Consider the following 24695-nt stretch of genomic DNA (forward strand, 5'->3'; position numbering starts at 1 on the left):
GTGATTGAATTTAACTTTCAGGCGGTACAAGTTACGTCAAAACAAACAACAAAAAAATAATCACACTTCAGGAAAACTCAAACACCACTACACTTGACTTACGTTGAATCTACAAATACGTCAATCCAAACGCCCCCTAGCTTTTATGCCATTCACTTTCTCCAAAATAAAATGCAAAACTGTGGGAACTAGAGTTCCACAGCCAAACAAAAAGACAACGAAAAAAAATAATTTTTACGTGAACTTAAGTTTAGGCTTTGTTTAGAATTGTGGGGAGATTGCGTTACATCCGGTGAGAAAGTATCATGGAAAAACACTCTGTTTGTTTCCGTACGTAATATTGCGTTCCGCATATCGCGATGAGCCGGTTATAATATATTTTCTACGATCCCACCGGAGAATGCAGAATCATATCCCTATATGCTTTTATTTTAACTCCATTTTATCTAATAGCATCAGATAGGCCTCAATACCAAACTAAGCCTTAGTTGAAAGTCTATTTTACTCTGAACTTTACTTTTTGTGAAACAAACAGAATAATTTTTTCGTCGTATTTTCGGAGCACAAGTAGCAATAGATTACCCTGCACAGTCCCTGTACTGTTGCAATAATGCTAAGTGGGTGATCTTGTCCTTTCTATTTCATTTCCAAAACTTTTGTCACATGTATTGCATTTTAATTTGGTGGGATGTAGCAAAAAGCGCTATGATTATAAATTATATATTTGGTGGCGTGTAGTTGCAAACTGTATTTATAAAAGTTTATCATTTATATGGGATGATTACCCCCATTGTAAATAAATCCAACATGATTACATGGCCAACACATAATTGGCATATGAGATGGCTCCTAAGTGAAAGTGTGACTTTCCCTCTTGGAGGTGTTTAGTTTGTTGAAGTAGTATGAAAAATTATTTTTCAGAAATAATTTCATGAAAAACACTCTTTTACATGGTTTTTGTTTTCTGAATAAAAGTTTTGAAAAATAAAAATACTACTTTTTTTTATAAAATTTGAATTTTTTTTTTTAGAAAAGCTGCTTTTTCTAGAAACCAAAGATAGAAAATATTTTTCCGGCTAGAAAACTGTTCTCACACATCAAAACATAGTAAAGCAATGATCATAGCAAAATTAGGTTAACAGTGGTACAAGCAAGGATTTAAGTGCTGTGGCACGGAGTCGTACCGAAAACTTATCGGCACAGTGCGTATCAAGCCGTGCCGTGCCGGTCAAAAAAATTCTTATATACCAACACATAATAGCATGAAACATTTATTTTTTTTAGCAACAAAATATTCTAACTATTTATTATGTCTTTTTAATACATCTTTTGAACTTTATTGAGAAAATTACTTACTAATTTAAAAAATAGAAGGTTTTGAGTTGTGCCATCGGCACGGAGTCTGTATCGTGCCGGTATCTTATTGGCACGGTACAGCACGTTGAATACGGTTCATACCGACGAGCACTTAAAACCTTGGGCACAAGACTGCATTTTGGGTGTCACAATTACTTGCCAGGGTTTCAGCCTGAAATAAAAAACATACTCTCTTCACTGATCTAAGAAGAAATATAATTATATTTACAAATATCTTTTTGAAATTGACTACAGCATGACTTCTACAACATTCAACAACCCAGAAAAAAAAAAGAAAAAAAAAAAGAAAAAAAAAGGGGTTACTTAGAGCAGGGGGCAAACTGCAGAGTATATAAAGGGAAAAAAAAAAAAAAATGAAGTCAAGGCCTCCAAAATACTTTGCGGAAATCGATAATTGTATTCGAATCAGGAAACCAGATTCATCATGAGTCTTACATTTATGTACAATTGTTGCGAAAATAACCACAGTAAGCCAGTTGTAATCTCCGATATCTATACCATACACCTTCTCACCTGTGGTTTTGAGAAGCGCGCGGTAGGAAGAAGCGTAAAGCTCGCTCGGGGACGATAAGCTTCTCTCGGTCGAAGTTATTGTTAAGTCGCTTAATGCAGCGGCGGCACTAGCTCCTGTCTCACAGCAAGCACAAACTGTATGGAAAAAAAAAATGTTGAGTATCACAAAGAAAAAAAAAAAGAGCAGTAACAAGCCTCTCAATTACGAAATCGGTTCGAATGTCGATATCCAATTAGTGCGGATCAAATTTTAATTGTAGCTTTGCGTAAGAATTAGAATTGATCTTAATCCCTATGTGGGATTTTATATTAGAATTGAATCATGTTATTATTGAAATTACCAGTATTTCTGGGGCACATGATGCTAAGATCTTGATAGAAACCGATGAAATCTCTGTACTTTGACAGTGTATACATCCAAAATGTGTGCCTGATCGCGAGTAGGTGGAGTACCAGCAAGCGATAATCTCCTCTTCTTTCTCACGCGGAACAAGAAGTCTTCGGTATCAAGCACATAAGACACCTGTAATAAGCATCCCAAGCAAATTTATCACTCGGGCATGTTTACGGGTTATCGCATACATATCGCTTGAAATTCATGTAATTACATACAAACTCCTATAAAATCTGTATCCTCGATCTGGGGAGTTATATGATTCATTAGGGAAAGTTGGTTTCGAATTTATATTTTCTTTCGAAGAAAGGGGACTTTGGTGTATAAGTGCAAAGGCGAATATTTGCGAAATTTAATTTTTGAAGAGCATAGATGGAAATTCAGATTTTCCAGGTGTAAATATGAGAAAATCTAAACATATAAACTAGGGAAAAGATATAAATATTGTCACCAGATACCTTAGATGAATTGCATGATATTTTGCATTCTAACCCATTAATAATCTGAATCCCATCCATAGCCTTGAAGGTAGTTGAATAGTCATTTATGCTCCCGTATCTCCGCTTATTCCTGAAGAGCAAATTAAGTCAATAATAACCTGATAAAATCACAAAATAATAAATTATCAGTAGAAATATTACATACCTCACAAGAAAAACAGTACTTTTTTCCTTCCTATCTGATACACTCGACAAGAAATCATTATATAGATAAGACGAAAAATTAGGGTCGATTGAAACCGCAGTCACTTCGGGCTTTTCCAGTCCATATTCCATGAGCTGGATGGATAACCGAGTCGGATTTGAAGACTGCAACCAAAGAAAAGAAAATAAAAAAGTATATAACAAACTATAACAATGAAGTTACTTAGCAGTTTAGACAAATAGATCATAATTTCTAATGCAATAACTAAAACTCGGAAGTCCAACATTTTCATTAAACTACTCCTGGTATTCAGTTCAGTTTACAACAAGATACTTGGGTCCGTATTAACCAGATCGTACGGCCAATTAGACCAACTAGAGCTTTTGTAAAATTGTTGTTTGAGTGAACTGTTTAAAGAAGCATTAACAACTTTTCCACTCAAGCTACTAGAACTAAAAAAGTAGAAGCTTCAAATTGAAGATTCACTGGGGACAAAGGCTCATTTTATCGGCTTCACCTACAACATTTTCAAGCCATGGCTAACAAATAATTAAGGCCTCTTAGGCTCTACAATAAAGCATAGCGCAGTTCGATGAAATGTAAAGCGCAATATTAAAACCCCCACAACAGCTTCTCGTTTTGGGCTCAAACCGCAGTGTAAGCTCCACACCTTTCAGTCTGCGAACGTTCTGGCAAAGGTGTGACAGGAGCTGAAAGTGGAAGCAGATGCAGAACAAAAAAATAAAGACACTATGCCCAAATACTGAGTATGATGGGTTAAATTTGGAAAAGAGACAAATAAACCTACACATTCAAATCTATACACGTTCTCGTCGTGGAGAAGAACACGAGCATTTTCATGATAAACAACATCGAAAAACCTCCCAGGGCGCCTTGACTTCTCGTATGAGTATAGCTGGAGAAGCTTATTATCCATTTCATCAGATGCTACCGTTTGTAGCTGGCAACGAAAAATTAATATGAGAATCGATAACATATTCGAAATTTAAGTTCTGAAAAAGCAGTCAAAATATATATAATCTGCGACAAGCTAACCTGTTTAACAATTTTATATATTAATTTGTCTAATGTGAAAAGAACATAAGACTGTGTTCCAATAATAGCACGGCAATCATCTTCAAACTTGGTGCTGTCAGCGGAACCATCAATTAGGCTGTACAATGCACCCATAAATCTGCATCCATTTAAAAGAAAATTTGCTCATATTCATAGCCGAAAATTGGACTAATATACATAATTTCAAATTTTTAGCTTATATTACTTGGCATATGGGTCAGGAGGGTCGGTGTCCTTTGAGGTTTTCCATTTCTTTTCAGCAGCTGATGAGTTTGTCTTTGCCGAGAGTATCCTCTCATATAAAATCTGCAAATGCAAACACAGTGGAAGTTGATGTGCCCATAAACTATGTTCAATTAACGTTTAAGCAAAGAAGAGATAGTTAAGTTCAGGAGTCCTCTCGGGGAAGTTGATGGTTCTGTATCAGAAAATGTTTTTCAAAGAGGAGCATTCTTGTTACTATAAGGTTACAATGTTACATATATGTGACAAATCGAGTATTTGAATGAAATATGAAACTTCGGATTTTGCAGGAAAACATATATGATCATACATAACTTTGCAGGGAGAAATGCACACATGTAAATATGTCTCAGAAAAGGAAAGAAAATGTCTGACCTGCTGAAGCCTGAATAAGACATAAAACGAATCGTTCCCGTAAAATATCCTTGAACCTTTATCGCCCTTATCGTGCAAAGCCAGAGGAACATGTTTTGCAAGAGGCTTCACAGTATATAGAAACCGCTCTGATAGTGGCAGAGAACTAATTTCTGCATCACCATCATGCGCGTTATTAGCTGTTCCTTCCGCCTCGCCCTCGCTCTCAGCTTTTGCATCTTCATCCTCCTCATCATTCTCTTCGCGAAAACACTCCTCAGCATCTCCCGACTCGCTCCCTGACACGTCCTCACCGGCCTGAGACTCATTTTCGCTGTCTTCTGTGGACTTTTGTGCGAATTCTTCGCCTTCATCATCCACATCAGCATCATTCTCACCAGCAGGTTCATCCTTCGTCTTAGAAGCCACATCCATGGAATTGTCTTCGAAAGCCACAAAATTATCCTCTTCAAAATCGCCATTAGGTGATAATTCGCCTTCCTCCCTTTCAACTTTAGAATTATCATGCGTACTAGCAGAGACTTCATTTAATCGGCGAGCTTTATTAGTTTCATCAGTTGAGGGACCGTTTGTAGATATAATTGGCTTCCTACTGTCCCCTTCCTGTAACAAAATTTACCAGAGAATTGTAAATAATAGAAAACCTAAGAGTAACTTTTACCAGACATATGGCTGATATAGAAGTCTGCATGCATCAAATAAGCAAATGATTGTAATTAAAGAAACTCAATATATCATTCTAAGAGAAACTGAATTTCCAATTATAAACAACAGAAAATTTAAGTTCTAGCAACAGGATTTAACAAATACCAAGCTTCTGTTGGGAGTTTTTACTGCAATAGTTGATTCGAGCGCTCAAGAAGCCATCATAAAATTTTCTTTTCCATTAAAATCCCGCCAGTCCTATGCTAGGGACAGCCAAAAAAAAAAATCCAATGTGGAGCTACAGCTTTTGGGGTCTATGAGCTAGTTCCGGCTTCCTACTCCAGCTAACAGTTCTACATCTTGCGGTTGCCAAACTCCTAACTTCTGCTTATCAGAAATTAGGCCCTATTTGGTTCGCTTGAACTTGGAGCAGAACTTGCAAACTTGTGAATATTCGCACTTATAATAGTAGGTGTGGGTGCGAGAAGACTCCGAGTTCCAACTAATTTAAGTATAGCCCAGAGAGGAGCTCTTGGCTTCCGGTATAACAGGTAACCGTCACTTCATTAAAAGCAGAACGAAGGGTTGGGAGTGAGGAGGTTGAAGTCACATTTGAATAGATGCAAGCATAGGGCTCTCACAATTCACAACTGCCGAACAGTCCGTTATTCTAGAAACTTAGCCACCATGCACTACATGAACATACTTTCATGTGTATGTTCTTTATAGGTTCTGTATTTTCTTCACTACCTCATCAGCAAAGGGAACAAGTCATACTAACGTTAAGTCGGAAAAACTGATCCCAAGGTATATGAATAAAAATTAGAACAATAAAATATACAGCATTACTAAAACCACTACTGTGAAAGAAAAGGCCGAGTCACCAACAGATGCTCTTACCTCTATAGGAGGTAACACTTCATTGCCGACTCGAGCAACAGTCGTAGTCTCAACTGCAGCATGAACACTTTTAGACAGGGAAATGCCAGCCCCTGACAGAAAAGAGTCAAAAGAAATCAAGAGAAAATAACATGAAAAATATAATAAGGGTTTTCTGCATATATAACCCCGGCAGACATTGGAAATCGTGCAAATACTGCTGTAAAGTTGGTATTTGGACATATCGCTAAAATCTTACTTATTTGTGCATATTTGCCCGATTTGCATATTTGCAGGTGCTTATATGGGGGGAAAAACAACATGAAATAATTGAAAATTTAACTTTCTCTTCAACAAAAACGAAAAAAGAATACAAAAATTAGACTCCTACAAACCTGATCCGATTTCCACATTGGTTCTATTAAGACTTTGTTCAACTCTACAAGCAAGAGAGACACTATCAATATGCCGTTCGGTAAGAGCAGCTTGAGCAGTTACTTGAAGTGCAGTATTGCTGGGATTATGGCTTTTGGAAGCAGCCCGATCGACATCGTGGAAGCCATTCTCCACAACCATTTTTTCGCCATTTAACACACTATCAGCACCCGAATTGCCCTTCTTTTCTGCTTCTCTAGGGTTTCCATTTTTGGTAGCACTCTTAGGTTTCACCATATCTTCTTTATCCTCTTTACCTTGAGTTCGTGGTGGAACACCCAATAATGGCTCCAAAAATGATGTCCATACCCTCATAGCTTTTTCTACTTGGTCGGAAGATGTGCACACTTCTTCACACGAGTATTTAACGATCTGATACAAATCTTCATGAATCTCCAAATCTGAGTATTCGAATTCCATATTGGGAACTATGGGGCGACGATTCCCGGCAGCAATAGCAAGAAGCACGTCATCCTCCTTCCGCTTCTTCTCATTAATTTCTTTGATTTCAGCCAATAAAGCTACATTAAGGTGAAGCAACATTTCTTTTAGATGAACAATATTAAGTGTGCTAAAAAGAGAAATTATCTCCTTCTTTCAAGATAAAGTAACATATTTACGTAGATAAATCTATTAAATAGGATAGCAGGCGGAAAACAATATACCTTTTGTGCAAAGGTTCTTTGTGTCCTGCTGCTTGAAATAGAAACTGCGGTGGTCAAGTGATTTATGGTAGTTTTTGGCATATATTTCAGCCCAAACTTTATTAAAATCAGCACGGCACTTTGACCATTCTTCTTGCTTCTGCTTTAGCCGAGTTAATATAACAGGTAATGCAGCATCAGCGTTTTTACGTAGAACATCCATGACATCCAAGCCGTGGTCACCATAGAGTCGTTCAATGCATCTCAAATTCAAAGCTATCCACGAAAGAAAAGGACAGGAAATACAAATTGAAAAGGATATAAACATACTGCTCGTGATAAGTATTGAGCATAAATGCTCAAAAAATACTTGAAAAAAGTACTTATGTATTCCCCTCGAAAGTATGAAAGATCACATATGCCCCGTATTTCACATATGCCCTGGTAAAGATACTTAAGTACTCGAAAATGCCCATTTTGCATGGCATTTATGAAAATCACAACTGCATTTTCTGGGACACTAGTGACAATTTTAGGGGCATTTTTGAGTATTTATGATACAATGGCATTTTAGTATTTCCACCTTTTAGAGGGCATATATGAAATTATATGCATATTGAGGGGTATGTAAGAAAATTTGCCAATTTAATTATTATGAATGCACTTACGAGTAAGGTGGTCTTCAATGTGTATAGGAATCTCCAATTTGGCCGAGTTGTCATGCATCTTCTCTATTAATTCCTCCACTCGCTTAATAGTTGCATTCACAGATTCCAGTAACATATCTAGCTCAAACCTGAAAGTAAATCATTATTACAACTCAAAAATTGTGAAATGTATAGACTACTAGCTTTAGGTATATTGTGACAACATGAACAAGCTCATCAATATCAATCTTAAATAAGAGCTTTTACGTGTACATGAAACTGAAAATAATCTACTTAAATAAATATGGCTGTAAAAAATATTTTAAAAGGCTACATCCAGAAGTGCAAGTGCGTATATTTAAGAAACTAATTTTATGAAGGGCATATGCAAAATTTTGGATAAGCATAAACAAATAAAAACATAACAAATCAGAACCTGTCATCTTCACATCTAAACAAGCTTTCTTCATATTGGTTTTTCCGCATGTGCTTGAAAGAATAATCCTCACTTCCTGATGTCACGGATACCCACAAATCGTTCAATACGGATGCTCCCAATTCAGTCCTATGGCTTGCAGGAGGCATGGGATACTGAAAAAGAAACAAATTGCAAATTAGAATGAAAATTAAAGCACTAAAAGCCCATATGGCCCAACTACAGCTTTTACAGAAGTATTGTTTGATAAAAATGTAGTGGTCAAGTAGACCTGTCCATAGAAGCACTAAGAGCTTTCTCATTAATGTCTCCTACAAAGATACATAATACGGTAAAAGCAGAAGCTTCAAATTGGACTTTTTGTTTTTGGCACCAAAAGCTCAGTTAAGTTCACGCCATAACATAGCTTCAGATTATATGTTAGACTGTCAGCCAAAAGCATGGTTTTTTGGAAGCTTCTATTTTCAAGAGTAGAGAAGTCGTTCAAGAAGTCAGGCCAAAAAGGCATAAAGTATAAGTACTTACATTTTTAGGCAAAAGGCGGTAACTAGGAGTACAACGCTGACAGTTTGAAAGGTCGAGCTCTGAAATCGGCTTCCACATATTATATTTATCTTTGCTGGACAGCACAGGCGCTTTCTGAGAGGCCAATTCTTTGGAATTAATAGGAGCACCTTTATCAAATCTCTCCCTTTCCTTTTCTCTCTCTCTTTCACGGTCTCTTTCCTTCTCGTCCCTGTCATGCTCCCTGTCTCTATCCCTATCCTCCTCCTTAACTGGCTTAGTCATTTGCCCTACATTTATTTTTTTTAAAAAAAATTGTTATATTATGAGACAAACCCATTATGTTTTTACTTGGTATATGAAACATAAGATTAAGCCCCTAACTTAAGTAAGTTCGAGGTAATAAGACAAGAACTATAAGTCATATACAAGCTCAAAAAAAATAGAGAATAAAAGAATGTAACATACTTTTATTGAACACTCCTGCAAGAAATTCATCTGCAGAAAACATCTCATTTAGAGATTCGCCAAATTATTTAAAAACTGTTATATGATATCTGAGAAAATGAAAAGCATGACTAGATGCTTCCAATACTGATACAGAAGTATTGACCTACCTATGTTCTCGCAATGGGCTAAAAATTCATTGAAACCTTCCATAAGATCTGGGTACTTCCCAAGAATATCGTTTACCTGATAATGAAAATGACTATATATAATCAGAGGCCACCAAGAAATATAACAATATGTCAACTAGTATTGGCAAACAAAGGGAAATAGCAAAACCTCATAGTATTTAAGTTAAAATGGTTCACTGTTTCTAAAAATACGTACCAAGTTCTTCAACTCATTTCTAGTAATAATCTCCTGACTGTATATGTGCAAGCATTTCAAAAACTCCTGGTATGAATCAGGGTGTAACTTCTCCTTCACTTTCTCGCAAAAGTTAAATTCTTGCGTGTACACACCTGCTATCAACATAGTAGATTATGAGGTATGCGTTGAGAGATGAAAATGAATCTAAGTACAAAATTAAACGAAAAAGAAAAACAGAAAGTTGTTTTACCCAAACACACACTCGATCATGTGAATATAAGTATCAAATTAATTGCACAAGCAGTAAAATTAGTTTCAGCATGCACAATGCACTCAGGATAATGGTTCAGGACCAATAATAACATGTTATTATTTTAGACTTGCTGGGTCACCTTACTAGGAAAAGAAAAATATGAAATGTTCTTCAGTAATCTAAATACATTGAAAATATATTTTCAATCATTTAACAAGCTAAAGAGACAATAATATGAAACTGAAAACCAAAAAAAATGTTTACTGAAAGAATTAATAGATATGGGGGGTGTTTGGCTGTTCAGCCGTGTGCGCGTTCACGAAGCCACATTGGATCTCCAAAAGCCGCGTGGTGCGGCCCACTTTGTGCAGCCAAACACCCCCAAGGTTAAACTATAGATTAAAATGGCAATTTAGGAATAATACCAAAGTACATTATTAGAAACACAGGTGTGGCATAAATACGGTTGAGAAAAAGCAAGAGCAAGAAACAAAGTAGTTACATATATTAGGATGAAAATTCAGTATAGTTCATAAAAGCCGAGGATCCATTGAGAGACCAACTTGGACAGGAGTGTATAGCAAACTTGAGACTTCACAGCTTTTATATAGCAAAGAACTCACTCTTCAAGGCATTCCTATCATCGAACGATGAAGCTGACATGCTATACATTCCATTCTCGGTGCCTTCCCCACCATGCGGCATTTGCCCAGCGATGGAGTCCTCGATCCTTCTAGAAGTAGGCTTTCGCTTGCGGGGCCCGCTGTCTAAATCTCTATTATCATGATCTAAACCTTTCTCATCACACTCACGATCCCTTCTATCCTTATCTTCTTTCCGATCCTTTTCCTTTTCGATGCGTCTTCTCTGCCTATCATGCTCGGGGTCGGGCCGATCAACACTAGGGTCGCGATCAGCAAGTGAGTTGTAAGCATTATCCCTCTGAAAACACAATGCACATCTATCAGCAGGATACAGGAAGATTCAAATATTTCATAAAAACATGTGCACAGAAAGCAGTGTACATGCCTTCGTTAGATTGGAAGAGTGAGTCCAACTCGAAGGAAATTACACATGGAAAGTTTGGGCATATTTTTTTTGGCATAACTTAGGCTTTCCTGTTTTCTTTTTCCTCAAGGCTCATACTTTTATCGGTATACAGGGATGATCTCCTGCTATTTTGTATTCGTGGGAATCGAATGGTTTGCTAACTCTCTAAGTATGAGTTATACTTGCTGACAGAAACAAAATACAGTCGTAACTTCTTTCCCTTTCTATTTTGAGTACACAATATGGATTTGCAAATTAAGCAACAATAATAATACTTATTAATTTCATCCCTAGGTGCCTTTGACTATATAGAATATTCAAAAATAGAAAAGAGAAACATAACAGTACTTATGAGGTATCAAAAGTGATACAATACAAAATACCTAACAGCCATGAAATCATTAGCAATAATCCAAGGAATAACTTTAATGGCATTTACATAATAACCAAAACAAACTCCCCAACAAATAATTCAATGTGCACCTTATCCACATGAGCAGGCCTCATAGAAGGCATCACAGAGCTCCTCTCATCCCGACGAATAGGAACTCTACTCGAAGACACATGCTGTGGGCCGATGGCAGCCGATGCGTCGGGCAGAAAGTACGTGAATTCTTCGAGCAAATCGTGGTGGTCCCGGAAAAGGGCGGCAACCTTAAGAAAGACACAAATTTGAGATTTTTCACACTTCACGTCCTTAAGATCTCTTTACTTGAAAATTAAAGGTAAAGTAGATAAGACTATTTTGACATGGGTAAATAAACTTTAAAATTTTATAGTTACAATATAACATTTTGGTTAAATTGATATAAGAATCACTAGGCAAATTTCATAGATTTTACCGAAAATAAAATAATACCTCCTGGTAAACATCATGGATGGACTTGTTTTCCTTCCGATACATGTTAAGAATATCCAAGAACGACTTGTAAACATGATCGTCATTCGCAAACCGATTCTTCAAACAGAAGAGAAGGCTCATAAGAAATACTTCATAAACAAAGCAATTTGGAAACTCAGTTCTATGATCTACAACGATACCTTTATTTTGTTTACAAAATTAATAGCTTCCTCGAATTCGACGGGCTTCTTCTCCTCGTGAAGTTTGATCTCGTAACCTTTCGGCAGGAAGGTATTAAATCCGAGTATCAGATTTTTGTGCCCCTTGAATAACTCCTTCACCCTCATTATAACCCCATTAGTATCAATCCTAAGACCAACAAAAAGAACAACAAATACAAAACCCAATTTAGAACCCTAAAAATCAAATAAAAAACCAATTTTTACATCAAAAAATTAGTAAAATTAGTGATTGGGGATAACCTCTGGCTCTTAAAGTCTTTCATAACCTCTAAGAACTCATCATATTTCTCCCTTTTATCTTGGAATATATCCTTCACGGCTTTCAAATAATTTAGGGCATCGTCGGTTGTGAGTTTATTGCTTGTCCCAGAACTCGGCGCCAAAGCCATATTGGGTTGTTGTTGCCCCGACCTTTTATCAAGTAAAATTAAGATCACAACAATTCGTTAGGTCACAATTAGATCAAGAAACCTAATCACGTAATTCCCAGATAAAAATTTACCTAAATCGATCCAAAAAAGGGGAATCCAAAGAGAGCAATCAGGGAATGCGATCGAACACAATTTCACGTATAAATATTTAGTAACTCCTAAAAAATTAGATCTCTCGATCCAAAATCGTACATTTTGTAGAAAAATCGACACAAAAAAGGATAAATCCGTACATAAAATGAAAAAAAAGAACGGTAGAGCAATAAGAATTCGATTTTTTGAACAAAAAACAGTTCTTTATTTCGGACAAAAAAGAGCTTGTGAAAGGCTCAATCCGTAGTAAATTAGGAGAAAACCACGTAAGTTCGAAGTTATTTAAACTCCAATTAGCGCTCAAATCAACAGAAAAAAACTGGTTTTTTCGAACGAAATTAAAACTTTCCCGAAGAAAAAAGAAACCGACACCGAAAGATCAAATCCGTAAACAAAATCGCCAAAACCCCGCAAATTCGAAGCCATTGAGACTCCAATTTCGATCCGCGAGGACCGCAACAACAACCAAAACAAAAAAGTGCGGAATTGGGGAAAAAGATAGAGAAGAGCGTACGGATCCGCTCGAGACAGATTAGGGCGCTTGAATTGGGAACTCATTCGCGTAGTCGCCTCACATCGATTCCATCAAACGCCTCCCGCCCCCCGCCCACCACCTCCCCCCACTTCGAAACCGATCCCAGTGGCGAGAACGCGCGCTCACAACGACCCGATCACGAAGACGACGATGCTCCGAGAGAGAGCGAGAGCGAGAGCGAGGAGAGAGAGAAAGAGAGGAGAGAGAGAGGAGAGAGAGAGAGAGGTGTAGGGGAAGAGAGAGAGAGAGAGAGAGAGAGAAACGAAGAAGAAGCGGGTAGAGGAGGAAAAGGGGAGAGAGAGAGAGAGAGAGAGAGAGAGGGAGGAGTCGAGGAGAGATTAATTAATTAATTTAATTTAATTAATAATTTATAAAAAAAATAAAAAGGAAAATTTTAAATACCACCCTATGGTTTCTTATTTTTTTATTTTAATATCAATAATTAAAATGTATTACTTTTCATATACCCCGTAATTTTTTTTTTTTTTTTTTGTCATTCCTTCACTAATTTTTTTTCATTAAATCAGTAATAAAATTAAAGCTAAAGAATATTAAAATAAATATTCGATAAACTATAGATATGATATCTGAAATTTTTTGCATAAAATAATTTAATAAAAAGTTAACAAAGGGACCAATAAAAAAAAAAAAAACTATATAGTACTAAATTGATATATTTTAAACTATAAAATTTTAAAATGAGAAAATGTGAAACTACGAGGTTATATATAAAATTTTCAAAATAAAAAAAAAGCAAGAGAAGTGCAACGAGAATAGTAGGCGGTGAGAGAACGATTACTCTCACCGCGAAGGTACTCACACCGGCTCTGACTCATCATAACCGTTGGATCGGGAGGGCTCGTTCCCGTCACCGCCAATGGACGGTTGGTGATGGGGGGCGTGTGATTAAAGTTCGGTAGGGTGTTAGGGGGGCTCAGGTAGTGGTGATAACGGATTATCCGATCCGACCCAATTTTTCGGGTACGGGTTGGAATTTTAATATCCGATTCGGATTCGGATTTAATATATTTTTAGCCTGTTTCCATTCTCTTTATATCTATTTTTTTTGCACTATTTTATTTAAATTCATAAGTTTTTTTCGGACTAAATTACACCATACTCCTTATAAATATCCTTTTTTCACTTTTCCTTCCTAATTTTAAAAAAACCTATGTTTTGCCCCCTTAAAATTTCAAAAATATTTTCAGGAGGATACGGTGTTAATAAAGAGCGCAAAATGACCAAATTATCCTTACTTATTCTATAAGAAAAAAATAATTTTTTAATATATTTCAGTCATTTTGAATAATATTTTGGATATAAATTATAAAAAATGGACGGAATAGTAATGGAATCTTGAAGGAGGGGGACTAAATGCAATAATTTAAAATGTTGAGAGTGTAAAATATAAATTTTTGAAAGTTAGGGTGAAAAAGTGAAAAAAAAGATATTTATAAGAAAGTTTTTTGTAAATTATCTTGTTTTATATTATGTTTACTTTTTATAAAATTTAAGAAGCTTATATCTATAGATAATTTTTTTTGTTTTTAGTTCTATATATTTCTCAGTCTTTTTATTTAGAAAAAACTTAAAAAAAAAATTCCTTGTGATTTCGTACTTTTTCATTTTAGTACCCTGTGGTTTAAAGTGTATCAAGTTAGTACCCTGTGGTTTCGCACTTTCTCATTTTAGTACCCTGTGGTTTAAAGTGTATAAAGTTAGTACTCTGTGGTTTTATTTTTGTATCAAGCTAATACAATGTGATTTTATTTTTGTATCAAGTTAGTACCCTGTGGTTTTTAAACTATAGGGTACTAAAGTGAAAAAGTGTGAAACCACAGGATACTAAAATGAGAAAGTGCGAAACCACAGGGTACTAACTTGATACACTTTAAACTACAGGGGTACTAAAGTGAAAAAGTGCAAAACCACAGGGTACTAACTTGATACATTTTAAACCACAGGGTACTAAAGTTAGTAAAAGTGAAACCACAAGGGGGGTATTTGAAGTTTTTCCTTTTATTTATATTCGTATCCGTTTAATATCCGACCAGTATCCGAACCCATTTTTAAGGGATAAAAATTTGAATTTTAGTTTCTGATAAATATCGAAATCCGTACTTGGATCCAACATAACGGTATGGATACGAATGAATTGAGCACTATCCGATCCGTATCCGCCCGTTTTCATCCCTTGGCTTAGGGAACTAGTAGATTAATTAGTTGGTGTATTTTATAAAAAATGCATTATTTAAATAAAATTTTACTAAAAAAGTATTTTATTAATCATATTTTAAAAAGGGATCAAATCAGCCAAATTAGTGATTAAACTGCTAGTTAAACTAGTAACATTTTAAGCAAATAATACGTAGAAAAATCAAATTAGAGTTTTTAATTTTTAATACTAATAAATTAGTTAAAATTAAATAATATAAAAAATTAGATAATAAAATAAAAATTTTTAAGATTAAATAGTTATTTTGAAAAGGCCTAAAATTTAGGTTAGTTATTATGTACCCCTTTTTTACTTCTTTTTTCTTGAATGGCTTAGTTACACCCTGTTACAACTGTACTTTAGTATTATTTTTATATTTACTATATTATATAATTATTTTTTCAAAAAACTTCATTATATTATTATATAATNATTAGAAACTTCTAGTAAAATATTCTTATGCTATTTTAATATGTCTTATTATTTTTTGTATCAAAATAAATTGAATATATGCCCTAACACTTTTAACTAGTAATTTTTAATACTTTTCTTCTTTTAAGTTATAGATTTGTTGTTTGCAGTGTAGGGATAGAAAAAATATATATATTTGAGTGGTGCTTTTGAAAAAAAAATAGTACAGTGTACAAAATAAAAAAGATAAAAATGTATAAAATTTGCCTCAATTATCACTCTTTTTGATCCAACTATGCAATCTTTTTAAAATTTGATTTTACAACCTAACCTTTTAATTTATTTGATTTAAGCCAAATAGTAACTTTTAACAAAATTCGAGTGCATCGTTCTTTCTTTATGGATTTAGCCAGTATATTTTATACAATTTATGTAACTATAAATTTATTAAAGTAAATAATTAGCTTAAATTTTATAAAAAAAAACTCATCAAATTACTTATATCAAAGAAATTGAATGAGAAAGATTTGATAATCGAATCAAAATGTTCTATAGTTTAGATAAGTTTTATATAATTTTATGAGTAAAAAATTTATAAAATATAGTATATTACGATGTGATTAGGCCTTTTTGAATTAAGGGCGTGTGATTGTACATAAAACCATAAAAAATAGTTTTTCGTGGAAAGAAATTTTGGTGGAAAAGAAGTATTACATTTTATAGTGTTTGATTTGCAGAAAAGAAGTAATTTTTTATCCACATTTATTTGGCTAAAAAGAAATAAAATATATATTTGTTTGGTTTCATGGGAAAAATATAAATGAGAAAAAGTTTACGCAGTTTGAATTTTTATTTTCTGTCAAAAATTAGTGAAAAACAAAAGCACTCCATTTTTTTTTTCAAATTTGTGAAAATAGTTTTGAAAAAAAAAATTATGCCTAAATAAACGCGTGAAAAATAATTTTTTTAGCCAAAAAATAATTTTCGATTCATTTTACGGCAAACCAAACACAACCTGAGTAGACATAAAGTTGACCAAAAGTGGGGGTAAGGTTACCTCCCCTTGCTTGCTTTGTGTGTAAAATAACCTAAAACAGCCAAAGTAAACCCATTGGAAGGGCTAAAGGTTGTTTTCACAAAAAGCAATAAAAAAAAAAAGAAAAAAGAGAAGAGAAAGAGTGTTTATGATAATGGTGAAAATTTTTGGAGGTTACTTTTTCATTCTAATAAAATTAAATTGATAATTATGGTAAATTTATGAATATTTTGAGATAGAATTAAGTGCCCATTTGATAACACTATAATTTTATAGTGTTAGAGTATTTTTATTGTATTTTTAGAAACAATGTTTATATTTATAAAAAAGTATTTGAATGCTTTAAAATATATTATAAATTTGTCACAAAAATAAATACAGCTCAAACATCTGGATCTCTTGATTTGCTTATTGTTATAATGCTGAAATTTACTAAATAGATTTATATTTTTACTATGTATAAAAACACATAAAATTAACAGACGAAATTCTAAAAAGAATAAAAGATATTCCATACGAAGAAACACACTTAAAAGTTAATAATAAGATATCCACTCCTCTCTCTCCAAAATTTAACTCTAATTTTGCACATTTAAAAAAGTATTCATGAAAATTTCAAATTCTAGATTTAAATCAAAATTCATTTATAACTTTTCAATGAAAAAAGTAGCCACTCCCCTCTCTCCAAAATTGAATTTAAATTTTGCACATTACAAAAGGTACTGCAAATATTTAATTCACGAAAATGACTATTTATATTTAATTTAATTCAAAATTTTAGATTTTAAAATCAAATTTAATCACAAACTTTAGATTTAAGTCAAATTTAATTATATCATCATTTAAATAAATGCTATAAACATTTTATTAGCAAATGGATCTTACTTTTAATACAAATTTATATTCTAAACTTTTTAGACAAATATAGTTGATGAATTTCTCTTTTTTTAAAAAAAAATATATACATCGAGTAAACTAAATGCAACGTGCATTACACGTGCACTACGAGTCTACAACTAGCTTGATAATATGAGTTGAACTACTATACTATAATAGTAGATAAATAGTATTTAGTATAAACTTTTTAATTTCTAAATTTATGCTAATTTAATCACCAAATAGTAAATCCTACGGGTTTACGTAAATACTATTGAGTTGAACTCTTGTACTTTTAAAAGCACAAGAGTATTTGTGTTATAATTTCTTAGTCACCGGATCGTCTTAAGGTTCGTTCAACACTATTTATAATGTATTTCAATAACAAAAAATTTACCAGTTCTGTACGAATTTTGATACGATTCGACAGCTAAAAACTTATAAGCACGTTGATATCCTGTGCTTTTAAAAGCATAAGAGCTCAACTAAACACTATTTATATATATATTATTAAAAGTATAGCAGCCTCACTAACAATAACACATATAAGGCTAAATTATAGAAAATTTCTTTATAAATATCTGTTTTTTACCCCCTCAAAAATCTATATTTTCTCCCTCAATATTTTAAGTTATTTAATTTAGCCCTCCTTTATCAGAGTTTCATCACCATTCCATCTATTTCTTATAATTTATACCAAAAATATCCTGCAAAATGATAGAAATATACTAAAAAATTATTTTTTCTTATAAAAAATGGCAATTTGGTTATTTTGCCATCTCCATTAATGTGTATCCTCCTAAAAATATTTCTGAAATTTTAAGGAAGCAATATGTAGGTTTTTTAAAGTTATAAAGAAAAAGTGAAAAAGGGGTATTTATAAAGAAGTTAATTTTCTATATTTTAGCCTATATATAATTACTATATCATCAAATTAAGAGATATGTAAACAGGCTCTAAGATATATGTGATTTGAGCTAATTAATTTGTATATATTTATTTAATATCTACTTTATTAGTACTAAAACAGCTTAAGCAAACCCATCAGATGGTCTAAAGGTTGCTTTCACCAAAAGCATTAAAGAGGAGAAAAAGAGAGTTTATGGTGATAGGGAAAACTTTTTAGAGATTATTGTTTTTTTTCTTTTTCCCTTTCATGTCAATGAAGTAGTTACCATGGTAAATTGTAAATATTTTGAGATTGAAAAAATTAAGACTATATGTTGATTGATCTAATTATTTTGTGTATATATATTTATTGTCTAAATTATTATTCATTGTGTTTAACTTGGTTAGGGTTCAAAACATTCATAATGTGATCTAATTAATTTGTATACATTTATTTATTACCCAAATGTGTTGGATCTAGTGGAGCCTATCCAACTCTACCAAACTTTCAACAAAATCTACTTTTAAAACTCATGGTCAAAAGGGGTTTAATAGGGTGTCTGGAAGTGAAAAATCGACCAGCGAAAAATTTGTGAGCTTCGCAAACTCGACTTCGTTCATCATCCCATGGAAGTCGAGAAATCGATATCTGTATACTCATTGAGTGGGAGTTCAGGTGAACTCGTGACTTAGATGTCGAAATAAACGCCGTCGCCTACGACTTTTTCGGAATTATGGATCCAACCTCCAAGATCAATAGCAATTTTTTAATGGATCAAGATAGATTATAGTTTGAAAGTGGAAAATCGAACAACGAAAAATTTTGTGAGCTTTACGAACTCGACTTTGTCCATCATCCCACGAAGGTCGAAAAATCAATATATGTATACTTATGAATGGGAGTTCGAGTGATATTGGTGTTGAAAAAAAAAAATCAATGCCCATTACTTTTTCGAAATTATGAATTCAACCTCCGAGATCAATAGGAAATATTTAATGAATCAAGATAGATTAATAGTTTGAAAGTGAAAAATCAAACAACGAAAAAAATTGTGAGCTTCACAAAGTCGACTTCGTCCATCATCCCACGAAAGTTGAGAAATCGATATCTGTATACTCATTAGTGGGAGTTCAAGTGATCTCGCGACTTTGGTGATGAAATAAACGCTGATATCTCTGACTTTTTTGAAATTATGAATTCAATCTTCGAGATACATAGCAAATTTTTGACAAATCAAGATACATTAGTAAAGAAATGATATCTGTATACTAATGAGTGGGAGTTCGAGTGATCTCGCGACTTCGGTGACGAAATAAATGCTGACGGCTATGACTTTTTCAAAATTATGAATTCAATTTTCGAGATACATAGCAAATTTTTGACAGATCAAGATACATTAGTAAATAAATAATATCTGTATACTCATCAGTGGGAGTTCGAGTGATCTCGCGACTTCGGTAACGAAATAAATACTGACGCCTATGACTTTTTCAAAATTATGAATTCAATCTTCGAGATATATAGCAAATTTTTGACGGATCAAGATACATCACAGTTTACACCGTACCCCATGTGACCATTTTTTATTTTATAAGGGGGCATAGTATAGGTTTTTAAATGACAGGGGGGGAAAGTAAAAAATCAGTTTTCGACAGAGGATTTTATGTAATTTAGCCTTTATCAAATGATCCTGTAAAAATTTTATTTGACGAAATAATCTTATTTTGTCCAATTTAATGACAAAATGAAAGAACAATTAAAAGACGGTCAAATCTAACAACATCACAAAAATATTCACAACCTATACAAAAAACGATAATAATCTAAATACGGTAAATAATTCACTACTTTCTAAAGATAGTGAACGATTCACTGTGTTTCTTATTTTTGTCCGGTATAGCATTGAATTGGCAAAAGAAGATTTAGTTGGGCAAATAAAATTTTGAAAAAAATTATTTGACAAATTAAAAATTTTTATAAGATTATTGTAAAAAAAAAGTTCTCCCAAATAAAATACCACATATAAATCTTGTACTTACAACCACACCAACTTTCCTTTGTTATATAAGAAAACTTTCAAATAAAATACCTAAAAAATACTCTCTAAATACCAAAACAAAGAGAGAAAGAGGAACTTACACATACAAAATTAATCACCAACCAACTCTCACTTGGCCAAACCCTCAAATTGGCTTCAAATAGTGTTGGAAGAGACCATCCACCTAATTTTTGCATGTAATAAGCATGCAACCTCATGGGCAAAAGCAAATTTGTATTTTTCTTCTCTTCATATTTTATAAATAGCCTAACTAATATTTAGGCTAAAGAAGCATGATATTGCATAATTCTATCATAAAAGTCATCATATATTGTGACACCCCTAAAAATTAGAATAGTCCTATATATATGAGAATAATACGGCTAAACTTTTTAACTCGACAGTAGTTAGATCCAAAAAGTTAAAAGGGTTAAATATGTTAGAATTAGAATAGTTCTAGAATGGATGATCTCCATAGCCGGGCGTCACAGTTGGTATCAGAACCAATCACCAGCCAGCAGTGTGGGATGACTCTCGAATCAGTCAGAATTTGAATAATAAGCTAGCAAAACCAGTCTCACATCGCTTTATACTTGTGAGTGTGCTCGTGCTGATGAAAGACGGGAGGAATGTAACACCCCGAAAATTTAGAATAGTCATATATATATATATATATATATATATATATAGAGTTGAGCTAGAATACTCTCGATAGTAAACGGGACGTTTTACTATCGAGTTGTTTTCGATGATAGAGCTTCCAAATTGACGATCGGCTCCGTTGAACATGATCTATACCACTTGAAGTGTTTAGAAATCAAATTTCAAATCTTTTCGACATCATTTGCCTAATGATCAAAGGGTTTCAAAATTTGTAATTTTAATGGTGGATAAGAGACGTTTTCTCGTTTAACGGTGTAAAGATATCCAAATCAATTGAATTTTTATTAGGAAAATTCTGTTTAAACTATTTAAAATAGATCTATACTCTTCGATCTTGTAATTACAAATGACTCCTATCATCATTTTTAAAGAATAATTCAATTTTCAGCCATTCATTTTTTGTTACTAGGTGGATAAATAGAACAATATCGATAAGTGCTATGTAATTTGATATTCTAGGTGTTAAATGGATTTAGATCATATTTAACGTGACGGCTGATCGTCAATTTGGTAGCGTACTATTCACGAAAAACAATCAGATAGTAAGAACGCCATGGTTTATACTATCTGAGCGGTATTCTAGGCTCAACTCTATATATATATATATATATATATATATATATATATATATATATATATATATATATATATATAAAAGATATAATAGAGCTAAACTTCATAATCCGAATATAGTATTTTAAGCAGTGGCTAAGCCCAAAAAGTTAAAAAGGATTAAGCGTACTAGGATTAAAATAATTTTAAAATAAGTGGCCGCCCGGAAAGCGAGGCGGCACATAAAACCTACAGGCTCATCTTTTTTCTTTCATCAAGGCAAATATAACCTGCTTATGAGCCCAATAGATAGATTAGTTTTCAAATATACAAGCTTAATAGAGAGAGCCAAAAAAAAAAAAAAAACAAAAACAAAAACAAAAACAAAAACACCAGAAAAAAAATATATTTATAGCAGTTTAAACCATTTCTTCTCAGCAATTTCCAAGAGTTTGCTGCAGAAGACACCTCAGTGGCTTCTCAAAAACAAGGAGCAGGCTCAACAGAAGAAGAGGCAGAAGGAAAAGAAACATCCAGAAACAGCTGTGGCTGTACCCACTCCTCCTTCTCGGTGGCGGCTGCGGCGACGCGCCGGGTCGAAACCGCGCGAGCTCGTCGCGCAAGTCGTCATGGTTCCGAAAGAGCGAAAGTAACTACAAAGAAAAAAAAAAACAAAAAAGAGAAAAGAAAACAATATTGCCAACCATGATCGACGATCCCAATATTCCGAATGAAAGTTTAAGGACTAAAGTGCTTTAAGTGAAAGTTCAAGGACTAAGTCATAAAATATCGATATGTATATATATATACACCTCTTGGTACATTTCGATCGGCTTGTGTTCTTTCCTGCTAAGAATGTCGAACAATGATGCATATAACAAGTAATCGCGAGCCTGCATAAGCGAAAAAGGTGTCGGTAAGTAAGGGGAAAAAGCTTCGTAATCGTCGGTATCAAAAATAAAAGCATCGGATTCAGTAGCATCAACTGCAATAAGGGCTCGGTCTCGATTTATTAATCAAAAGTGGCTCGGTCTCATTTTGTAAGTTCAGGGATGTCAACGAGCCGAACACGAGCTGACTCGTTAAAATATCAAACTAAAAATTTAGCTCGTGTTTGGCTTGTTTATTAACGAGCCGAACACGTGCTAACTCGCGAACATTAAGTTAGATTGCCAGCCCTACTACTGGGTGAAAAGTTAAAAGAAAATTAAAAAATTATAATCTTAGTCTCGTAATTGAAATTTACGAAGTATAGGTCTCTTTACATTTGAGTTGGCCTAAATCCAAATAGTAGAAATTTATATATATACATAGAGAGAGAGAGAGAGAGAGAGTCCGACTGGGGTGCTTCTAATAGCACCAAGCACTTGGTGCTACAGAGTTTTTCACTGTTAGATCTACCCCTTTGACCATTTTCATTCATTAGATCATACTATTCAACCAATCACCCACTCAACCATAGGAGGGACTACTATCATCGTAATCGCGCATTCCTTCATCCAAGAGCTGAAAACCTAATAGCAACAATGACTTGGTGCTATTAATAGTATAGTAGCCTAGTTCTATATATATGTATGTATATATCATAATTGATTTTCCCCGAAAAGTATAAAGAGTTTCAAGGAGCAAGTTATCGCCTTGTTGACACACAGATGAAAATTATGACCACACTGAGGAGAGTAAGTCATTGTGTATAAGCTGTTTTCAGAAGCTTATATACAGTAGAGCAACAAATATCGGCGAAAGTAACACTATCGAATTACTCTACGATCGCAAGACATGAGAACGATTAAGATATGTAGATAATCTGGGGATGTCATATTTCTTAGTCGACTAACATGGCTATCATGAATTACCGATGGAGGGGACTTATTTGCCCTAACAAGAGCTTCAGCATAAGAAGTGCTATTTGACTAGAGCTGTTGAAAGAAAGCTCGAAACAAGCTTTCCTTCTTCGACCACAAGCAGAAGATTCAGCTCGAAGCCTCTGCAAATTCGAGGCCAGGAGCTCACTTTTCATTATTCGCGAAACATTTGGATTCTGCTTCTCAAAACAAGAAGCTACTCCAAAATATAAGAAACCCTCAAACACACTCATTGAAATCCTGAACACAATGCCACTAGATATCAAAAAATTTCAGCAACACAAAATGCCGCGCAGCGACTCAAGAATCGAAATAATTTCCGCACAATTTTACTAATCTTAGTGGTTAATTGCATGATGAATCAGTAGCTCACTACTCCCAAACCATCAGAAGAATCAAAACAGAAGCATAAAACTCCCATTACTTCATGTATACTTCAATGTTAGGAGAAAAAACACAATAATTAATCTGCAATAATTGAGAAAGAAGGGGAAAATAAAAACATCAGTAAATAAACAAAAAATTTGAAAAAAAAAATAAAAATCTCACCTTCACTTTCTTAACAAAGTTGAGAGACTCCTCAAATGTGATTGGCCTCTCCTTATTCAGCAAAGAACTCAAATCCAGCATCAGATTTGAGTGCTCTTTAAACATATGCTTTGCCCTAATCATAATAACTCTACACTGACCCCTGCAACAACATTAGTGATTGGATCCTTAATTTTGTGTTTTTTTTTAAAAAAAATCCTAATTTCTGTCATAAATTAGCATCAATATTCAATACCAGTGTTTAAATGCAAATGAACCACAAGAAATCAGGTGAATTTGTTGAGAAAAAAGCCAACAAAAAAATTATAATAATTATTCAAGGGGGTTTAGTTTAATAGAATGAAAATTTGAAAATTTCTCTTTTTTTTTCACTAACAAAATCCTAATTACTATCATAAATTAAAATAACAAGAAATCAGATAAATATGTTGAGAAAAAAAGGCAACAAAAAGGAAAAATTTGATGAACCCACAAAGAAATTATCCAAGGAGGCTTAATAGGATAAAATTTCTCAACCAAAAAAAAA

General features: G+C 33.7%; 2 protein-coding genes across 5 annotated transcripts in view; both read right to left on the reverse strand.

The window, feature by feature from the left end:
- Positions 1658–13331, reverse strand: LOC109710105 (paired amphipathic helix protein Sin3-like 4). Of its 3 annotated transcripts, XM_020232546.1 has the most exons (23): positions 13055–13325; positions 12257–12427; positions 11975–12143; positions 11793–11891; positions 11417–11587; positions 10507–10825; positions 9649–9782; positions 9432–9507; positions 9283–9312; positions 8836–9104; positions 8311–8465; positions 7896–8023; positions 7249–7503; positions 6544–7104; positions 6170–6261; positions 4625–5227; positions 4212–4312; positions 3986–4124; positions 3738–3890; positions 2930–3093; positions 2743–2854; positions 2232–2413; positions 1658–2025 (listed from the first exon to the last, which is right to left on the reverse strand). In XM_020232546.1, the coding sequence occupies exons 1-22, from the start codon at positions 13096–13098 to the stop codon at positions 2255–2257; spliced, it is 4104 nt and encodes a 1367-aa protein (XP_020088135.1). In that variant the 5' UTR covers positions 13099–13325; the 3' UTR covers positions 1658–2025; positions 2232–2254. The 3 variants fall into 3 exon arrangements, 2 of the variants coding, with proteins under 2 accessions (XP_020088135.1, XP_020088136.1); XM_020232547.1 differs by lacking the exon at positions 9283–9312; XR_002216290.1 differs by lacking the exons at positions 1658–2025; positions 2232–2413; positions 2743–2854; ... (11 more) ...; positions 9283–9312; positions 9432–9507 and having other exon boundaries at positions 9654–9782; positions 10386–10825; positions 13055–13331.
- LOC109709939 (paired amphipathic helix protein Sin3-like 4) overlaps positions 21943–24695 on the reverse strand; it is a 3273-nt gene continuing 520 nt past the window's right edge. For both annotated transcript variants that reach the window (XM_020232323.1, XM_020232322.1), the window contains exons 2-4: positions 24170–24311; positions 22568–22648; positions 21943–22408 (exon numbers count right to left, since the gene is read on the reverse strand). In XM_020232323.1, coding sequence (XP_020087912.1) covers positions 22190–22408; positions 22568–22648; positions 24170–24292 — 423 coding nt within the window. In that variant the 5' untranslated portion in view covers positions 24293–24311 and the 3' untranslated portion in view covers positions 21943–22189. The remainder of the gene's footprint in view (positions 22409–22567; positions 22649–24169; positions 24312–24695) is intronic.

Source organism: Ananas comosus, linkage group 5 (assembly GCF_001540865.1).
Source record: "Ananas comosus cultivar F153 linkage group 5, ASM154086v1, whole genome shotgun sequence".
NCBI classification, from domain to species: domain Eukaryota; kingdom Viridiplantae; phylum Streptophyta; class Magnoliopsida; order Poales; family Bromeliaceae; genus Ananas; species Ananas comosus.